The 9,077-nt window shown below is 39.8% G+C and overlaps 1 protein-coding gene across 1 annotated transcript in view; it reads left to right on the forward strand.

Annotated features, from left to right (window-relative positions):
- The window catches only part of CUL4A (cullin 4A), a 31,842-nt gene extending 22,990 nt beyond the window's left edge, over nt 1–8,852 (forward strand). Inside the window, exons 14-20 of the mRNA XM_083501181.1 lie at nt 40–125; nt 1,120–1,227; nt 3,446–3,559; nt 5,218–5,323; nt 6,483–6,655; nt 7,164–7,316; nt 7,525–8,852. Of these exons, the coding sequence (XP_083357307.1) occupies nt 40–125; nt 1,120–1,227; nt 3,446–3,559; nt 5,218–5,323; nt 6,483–6,655; nt 7,164–7,316; nt 7,525–7,620 (836 nt within the window). The 3' untranslated portion in view covers nt 7,621–8,852. The remainder of the gene's footprint in view (nt 1–39; nt 126–1,119; nt 1,228–3,445; nt 3,560–5,217; nt 5,324–6,482; nt 6,656–7,163; nt 7,317–7,524) is intronic.
- Nucleotides 8,853–9,077: the final 225 nt, after the last annotated feature.

Genomic DNA, 9,077 nt, shown 5'->3' on the forward strand with positions numbered 1-9,077 from the left:
TACTGCATCCATATTACTTTTTTTTGTTTTATATAACAGAATGTGGTGCTGCTTTCACCAGTAAACTGGAAGGAATGTTTAAGGATATGGAACTTTCAAAAGATGTTATGGTTCAGTTTAAACAGGTAAGATTTCACTTCAGTTGGATAGTTCAGTGAAATTTTGAGCTGGTTTGATATGACTAGTTTCAGACCTGCTAAATTATAGTTTGGCATAACAGAAATGAGCTGCAATGAACATTGGACTTGCACACTCCCCACCTAAGATCACAGCCATGAGTAGATCAGAAGCTTTCATTTTTTGTTAACTGAAGTTTAGTGTTTGATATGAACCCTAAATTGGTTAATTTTAACTGTAGCTTCATAGCTCTTGATTTGAAGTTGGCTTGTGTCAAACAAATCACAGTTAAGATTGACTACATTTTCCCTATGTTTGGACAAAACTAGAAGCAAAATCTTCTGAACTCATCTTTGCAGCTGTGCTGAAAGAAGAGAGAGGAGCATTTGCAAATATAGTGGGTTATTTTGTCATTTTAAAATCCACGCTAATTACTATTTTTGTCTGTAGATTATAAAGTAATATTTCACGCAGAACATAACTTATGGAATATGCTGCCATAAGATTTGTCAATCAGTTGAATTCACTTTAACTGACACAGATATATCCTAATGTATTATTAGGAATTGGAAATGTTGCATTATTTAAAAACGTAGATGCATCAAACTTTGATTTTGAAATTTAATACTTCAATAGGTAAAAATGCAGGTCAGCATTAGGAAAGTACTCACACTTCAACATCAGCTCTAAATATTATTTTAAGCTTTTTATTTTCAGATTGTTTTGAGTTTTAATAACATTACCATGCAAGTAGAGTATCACTGAATTCAACCTTTGTTAAATAACAGTTTTAAGTCATTGTTTCAATGATTAAATTCAATTTTGCTGTAAATATTGGTGGAAATTGCTGCACTATTTGAATAAAGTTGACATTTTTGTAGAAAATAATAATAATTAGCAGCAGCAGTAGTGCTTTCTTTCCTCCTTCCTTCTTTGTTCCCTGGCAAAACCTCTTAACTCATTAACATGACTGAAATTCCTTTTCTTCCTTTTTTATCATAGTACATACAGAATCAAAAGGACCCAGGGAATATAGACTTAACAGTAAATATACTTACAATGGGATACTGGCCAACGTATACACCTATGGATGTCCTTTTGCCTCCAGAGGTAAGTCTTCAACTACACTTGACGTGTTGGGACATCCCCCCCCCCCCCATATTATTGATGTTTGTTGGTTTGTTGGATTTGATCTCTGGAAGCTCATACATTGGGATTTACACATGCACAAACCAGAGCACAGAAGCTTTCAGTGATTTTTGGTGAAAGCTGTTCCGTGTCATTAGATCAGGTATTCAGTTTTGCATGCATGTGCTGACGGACAAGCACTTTTCCATATGGGGCCCCGAGAAGTGACTCTAGTCCACATTGCTTAAAATTTTTGGGTATAGGAGGCCCAATTTGAGTAGCACAACTCAAATGGGTTAATTTTTTGTTATATATATATTTCAACAATCCCGAAGTCGTGAGTGTCAGTAGCACAGATGTTGTAAAGGTGTGGTGATCTGTCGTGGAATAACACCATTGGAGAAGATAGCCATGGTTACTCAGACCTCAGTGCTGGTTGCCTCATGCTTCAGGGCCCCAAAACAGTAGGTTCACCACTGCTCATAAGGAAGTGTGTGGCTCCTATAGATGCTATTAATCCCACCACCAGGGGTGACCAGATGTGTTTTGGCACATGAGGCAAAGCATCCCACCTCCGTAAGGACTCCTCTGTGAGATGCCCTTGCAGGGTCTCCCCTGCCATGGTGGGGGTGAGATCCTTTCTGGATTTCTCTCTCCCACCTGGCAGCGAGGCTTTACGTCAGCTTCTCCAGGTGTGGGTGGGAAAATCTCCCTCGCCCGCCCAGCAGCCAAGCTGGATGGTGGAATGCCTCCCCCCTCGCCAACTCTGGAGGAGACTGGCTGCAAAGATGACCAGCGGAACAAGCACGCCACCCCTTGGGGGTGCCCCTTGGGGTGGTCGCCTCATCCCACTTTAGTGTTGGGTCAGGTCAGGTCTGCCCCAGTCTGCTTTCTCCCGAATGAAGTGAAGAGTGTTTGGGGACTGGGATATTCGCAGGGAAACCAAAATGCTTCCTTACAAAGCTGTTGTACTACCAACCTTACTGTATGCTTGTGGAAACATCAGCCACTTATAAACGACATCTGCAACTCCTTGAAAGATTCCATCAATGGTGTCTCTGAAAAATTATACATATCACTTGGGAAGACAGGCGAATGAATGTCAGTGTACCGGAAGAAGCAAAGATCACCAGTGTTGAAGCAATTATTCTTCAACATCATCTTTGTTGGACTGGTCATGTTGTTCGGATGCCAGATTATCACCTTCCAAAGCAGCTACTGTATTCCAAACTTAAAGATGGAAAGCATAATGCTGGTGGTCAACAAAAGAGGTTTAAAGACTCTCTCAAGGCAAATCTTTAAAAATGTAGTATAAACACCCAACAATTGGGAAACACTGGCCAGTAGTGCAGGGAATGCACCTGGTTATTATTTCTAGGATGCAATAACTTCAGACTGCAGGGGGAGAGGTTGAATACATGAATGTACTCTCATGTTGAAAGCTTCCTGAATGTGAAAACTATTCTGTCTGGCCTATAATACCAGAGTTCCTGAAACTTTTTGCCATGGGAGCATACAGAGATCCAGTCACCCCATGTGTGCACATGTATGTACATCATGAATCCTAAAGTGAAGTATCCCCAGGAATAATGGGTTGTGTGTTTTTGCTGAATGCAGTAGTTCTGCATGAAATATAGGGGTGCTATGACAGAATATACCTTTCAGTATACTTTTATCTACTTACCTCTACCCCTTAGAACAGGGGTGCACAACCTATGGCCCTCCAGATATTTCTAGACTACAACTCCCATCAGCCCCAACCAGCATAGCCAGGGATCAGGGTTGGTGGGAGGTGTAGCCCAACATCATCTGGAGGGCTGCAGGTTGTGCACCCCTGCCTTAGAGCCTACTCAATTCTGATTTAACAATTTTTAAAGCCAAATGTAAGATCCTGGATAAATGCAGTGTAGCTGCACGTTTTCCAAAACTGATTAAGGGCTGTTGAGTTCTTCTCCCCTAGTCATTCATATTAATGGGATGTTCAAGGAGAGTATTCATTTCTGTGCCACAAGCCGATATCCTGCAGTTGGAACAAATCCTGCAAATTGTACAAATTTGCATTCTTTGCTTGGTTTTCTGCTTTACTTATAGACACGAATGAATACATGAAGTGTTACTTGTATTTAGCTGCCATTTATGCCTGGATTAGTGTGTTTGCCTGGATTTATTTTTCTTATTCTTATTATTTCTTGTATTTCAGATGGTTAAACTTCAAGAAGTATTTAAGACTTTTTATCTTGGAAAGCATAGTGGTCGAAAACTTCAGTGGCAAACTAGTTTAGGACATGCTGTCCTGAAAGCAGAATTTAAAGAGGTGTGTTTGAATAACTTAATCTTTGCTATCTTTTCTCTTCTGCCCCCTCTCCCATTTACAGCTTTCCCAAACCCTCCATTTCCCTTACGCATAGCAGCCCAAGGGGTGGTGTCTGTGTGACTCTGTTGCTCTTCTGGTTTACCAGTACCCCAAGTTGCTGCTGCTTATTGAGAAGAAGTACAAGGCAAAAGGAACTCAGTGCAGTGAATCAGGGTCAACTCTGCCACCATGCACCAAGCTCCACACACTACTCACTTTCCTTCTTCAATAAGCCGCAGTGACTCATGGTGTTGGGAAGCCAGGAAAGCAACAGAGTCCCACTCATGCTGCCTCACCAGCCACTATACACTTTGTCCCCAAAAATGTTTCTTGGTGGCAGAGGTAGAGGAGGACAGATGCAGCAGCAGTATAGTAGGACTGGAGAGTGGTTGCTGGTGAGCTGGCCTGGCCTGAAAGCTCCTCCATGGATTGCCTGAGCTGCCTGTCCTGGCTAGTTGACTGCTGGCTTTAAAAAGCTCCCCTCTATAAAAAGGTCAAGAAAAAGAGCCCTGGTCATACATAAAAGAAATTCACACTTCCAGGAGCCAGAAGGATTTTCAGAGGTTGATGATCAGAAACATTTTATGCTACTAGTTGCCTGCATTGTATAAGAGCAGTTGTGGTCAAATAGGCGTGAAAGAGTACTTGCACTTAATCTGTGGAACATAAACACTAGTTGTTTGGTGAACATTGGAGCATTCACATTAAGCAACATTCTATGAGATTTTTTATCAGTCCATATATATTATGCTGCAACTTTGAGTCTGATTCTGCTGTGCAACCAAAAATATATTGGTGGTATTCTTCTGATTCACGTGATATTTTTATCTTTTCTCTATGCATGATGTGGGAATCAGATTGTGCCTTCTTGCCATGAAACTTGCCTATCTTTCTTGTGCAGACATTTAGAGTTCAGCATTTAGAATTGGATACATGTAGATCTGAAGCTTATGGTCATTCCAGAGATTCATTTGAGAAAAAATTAGCCATAGATTTAATGTCATTTTATCCTATTAAAATACTCCATCTGTGCACAGATGTTGAGAAGTGTCAGGTGGAATCTTGCTCCTTTGTTGCACATAGAGTGAGTCAGGGAGCGTACTGTTTGAACTGGGCCAATGACTTTTGGCATTTTGTTTGGAACTAAGGATGGAAAACAATTCTGGAAATAGCAGAGGTGGGTTTTGGAAATTCCTAGGCTGAATTTCACTTTAGCTCAGAATGGTTTAATGCCAAACCTGTCATCCATCAGTTTCCTTCTTCCTGCCTTTCTAACACAAAGGGAGCAACTCAAACCCAAGATCCTCCTGAATGAGGGGAGTTTAGAATAGTTGGCTCTCCAGCATAGAGCCTGCTCATCTGGAGATACGTTGGCATAAGTCCTTTATCCTGGCATAGCCAAGGCCAGAGTAAGTCCCCCTAAAGATATGGTAGAGTATGGCAGGTAACTTAACCCATTCCAGTGTTCAGCTTATGTATATGATTTGTTTGTAATCGTTCTATCCAGCTGCAGATAAATGACCTTTGGTAAAGAACAGGGGACAGCGTCATTAACAGTTAGGCTAGTGTGTGTGTGTATGTGTGTAATGTTATAAATATAAATATTTTGTTTGTTTTAGGGCAAGAAGGAGTTTCAGGTGTCACTCTTCCAAACCTTAGTGCTTTTAATGTTCAATGAAGGAGATGAATTCAGTTTTGAAGAAATTAAAATGGCCACTGGTATAGGTATGTAATAGTTTTTGAGAAGACAGGTGTCTTGTGGATTTGATTTGGCATAAATGTGATCGGATTAAAATACAGTGGTACCTCTGGTTGCAGACGGGATCCATTCCGGAGCTCCGGTCAGATCCCGAGGTTTCTGCAGCCGGAAGTGCCTGTTTTGCACACACATGCGGCACGGTAGAGTGCTTCTGCGCATACACGCCTGGCGAAACCCGGAAAAATACTTCGGGGTTTGCCACGTACGTGTCCTGAAGGATACATAACCGGAGGTGAACGTAAGTAGAGGTACCACTGTACAGGAGAATGACTTGTTACAAGAGCTTTATTAATAGAGGTAAACATGAATACAAAGAGATACCAGTACTACATGTTACTACTGTTGTTTCAGAATATATTGTGGAACACATTTAGGCTGCAAATAGCAGTTTTTCCAATAACTGCTTATGACATACAGAATGTAGTTGACCCTGGGCTCTGAACTGAATGGAACTCTGAACTGAATATTGTACCTATGGATTGCACTGCATTATGGTAGCTGGCAATTCCCTCATGCTTTTTTCTATACTTAAGCATAGAAGAAAAGCAGGGGAGGCACATGGATCCACAATAGTACTGCTGTGTTTCCCCAAGCAAACTACTATGGTAGTTGTACAGTGGTACCTCCGGTTGCGGATGGGATCCGTTTTGGAGCTCCAGTTGGATCCCGAGGTTTCCTCAACCGGAGGGACCGCTTCTGCACATGTGGCGGCAGAATGCTTCTGTGCATGGTCACAGTGTAGGAGAGCATTTCTTGCTCATGTGCGCGGGGTGAAACACTTCCGGGTTTGCCGCTTTCGCTATCCAAAGTTTACATTACCCGAGGGGCTACTGTACCTGTATATGGCAGGCTTATATTTCACAGTCTTCTGCACTATAGCAGAAGGGAGGGGGACAGAAGCAGTTTGTAATATGCTGTTTGATATCCTGATCTCCTAGGATATTGTTAACTCCCCTAAGCAAGTAGATATGTGTAGATTTTCAGGACTGAACTAGAGCAATCTCTACCTGCCCCTATCTCAACACTTTTCCAGCTCATTTCTTCTTCAGTCTGTGCTTTGTGGCAATTGATACAGCAGTTGTAAACAGTTTTCCACTGTGTGTTTGCACTTTAAACCCCTTTCAGAGGACAGCGAATTAAAAAGAACCTTGCAGTCTCTGGCCTGTGGTAAAGCAAGAGTGCTGAATAAAAGTCCAAGAGGAAAGGATGTAGAAGATGGAGACAAATTTGCCTTTAATGGCGATTTTAAGCATAAATTGTTCAGAATAAAGATCAATCAAATCCAGATGAAAGAAACGGTATGTATTTGATGCGGACAGCTCTTTGGAATAGTCTGTCTATAGTGCGGTGGTGTTTGGGTTTAACCAAGAGGTTAAGACATGTATGAAAAATGTGCTGTATTCTCAGCTCTGAATAGAAGTGCTTTTCTTCCGGGCTCAACCAAGTATTGTAGTATTAGACTCAGAGAGGGGGGTTGTTTTGAGGGATAAAAACTAAACATTTGACATGGTTATGGATTCAGCCAGTTAAATTTGTAGATAATTTGTAAATATTTATCTGACCTTTATTTTCAGTCATTACCCTGTGCTGCCTTTCCTTTCTGAGAGGCAAATTTACATGATGCAACCATTAGTTGACTTTTGTTTCACTCTTGCCTAATCCCCCAATTCTTTTGGTATAGATCCTCTCTCCATACTATCAATTAAGTATAATTAACCAAATAATATGCATGTATGTATGCACATGTGTGTGTGTGTGTTTGTGTGTCAGGGTAATTGATGCATATTTTTCATACTTGCCGTACAGGTCGAAGAGCAAGTCAGCACAACTGAAAGGGTGTTTCAAGATAGACAGTATCAGATTGATGCAGCTATAGTACGAATAATGAAGATGAGGAAGACACTCAGTCACAATCTTCTTGTTTCAGAGTTATATAATCAGCTAAAATTTCCAGTAAAGGTGAGTGAAATATTAATGTATAATACAGTAAGGGAGAGGCGAAATTGGGAGCACAATTATGGTAAAATTACTGTGATCACAGAATACATTATCGTTTTCAGAGTGTTGTCTCCATCTGTCTGTCTCTCTCTCTGTCTGTCTGTCTCTAGTATTTTATTTCCTTTGTCCTTACATTGCTAAACAGTGTCAACTTATTCTCTTATTACAGCCTGGAGACTTGAAAAAGCGGATTGAATCTCTCATAGACAGAGACTATATGGAGAGAGACAAAGATAACCCTAATCAGTACCACTATGTTGCATGATGAGGAGGAAACTTGTTTTTATAAAACAGGAGGACATTAGCTTCCCAACAATGGATACTTGTGTTGTTCCCAAACCTTACTTTTAGCAGAACTGGGAATGATGTTCATTAAGCAGCTGCATGTACTGCTGATACTTGAAACATCCTTGCCTAGAATCTGTGGTGGTATTCAGAGACAATTATTTTTAGATCTGCTTCTTGATTTCTTTCAGAATTCTGTTCAAAATTTATTTTGGAGTTGGAGTGAATGGTAATTGTCCTCTGTATGATATAATTCTTTTGCCTGAAGAGTGGTTGTGTGTGTTTGACAGCACATCATAAAAATACTTTACGCTGCCATTTTTCGCTTCAAGAATTATTTGAGTTTCTTTTAAACACTGTTGAAGAACAATCAGTGGTCTCGGGGCACACTGAAGTTTTAACTATGCACCAAGAATTCTAGTTTGTTCTGTTAGATTTTTGTTTTGTCTTTTTGTTTTCTATACCTTATCCCTGTTTAGATGGATCAAGTGCCAAGAGGATAACTGCATTAAAAACAATAGATGAGCTTTCTAATGAGCTCAGATATTCATTGGTGAAATATATTTTCTTCTTGGCCACATGAAGGTGAACCAAATAAGCACTTTCTAGCTCTGGGATAATTGTTTATAACCTTTCATGTAAAAAAAATGAAACTACAGGATAATATAGTTTTATTCTAAAAGTTACACACAGGGTAATTACAGTGGCATGATCTTAGAAAATTTCAAAATATTTTTTTAAGGCTTTTTTGCCCTGTAACGAAAACAATCCAGCTCCTCTTCGGATCATACTTGCTGAAACATGAGAAAACATGAGAAAATACTCCTATTGTGGTAGCTTTCCTCCCTTGTATCCCATACTGTGCATTCATTTGCAAAGTTTCTCTGGACTTTCTGCACGCAGGAAGATTTGATTGTTCTCATAGTTTTACCTTGACAGATGAAGTAGCTTGTTTCATATCATTTACATGGAAATTCACCGAACTTTGAAGAAAGAAAGCTATGTTAACAGACAGTTGTAACTGCTGGCTTTACAGGATACGCATAATGATGTATGTTTAAAAGAAACCAAAGGGAGTTTGACCTTTTGTGTCATTAATGTTAGTAGTATCTTTATTAAAATGCTTTGCATAAAATTAGTAACTTGGTTTATTATATAAACTCCCTTGTATTATTTTGACGTCTGCAAATTAAAATCCTTTTCTCATCTGCATTACTATGAGTTAGTGATGAATCCAACATTCATTGAATTTTCCTTCCCATTTTCCTGTTTCAAAAAAAAAATCTTAAGCAAATAGAAACTTTTAAATCTGTTTACTTAAAGCAGATGTCGTGCATAGTAACTGCTTTTCCACTGTATGAATGTGACAATCTCTTTCCTATTTGCAATAGCATGGAGTATTGTCTATCCAATATTAGTAAAATTGTGTTGCTACCT

Source organism: Podarcis liolepis (genome assembly GCF_965112155.1).
Source record: "Podarcis liolepis genome assembly, chromosome: 4".
NCBI classification, from domain to species: Eukaryota; Metazoa; Chordata; class Lepidosauria; order Squamata; family Lacertidae; genus Podarcis; species Podarcis liolepis.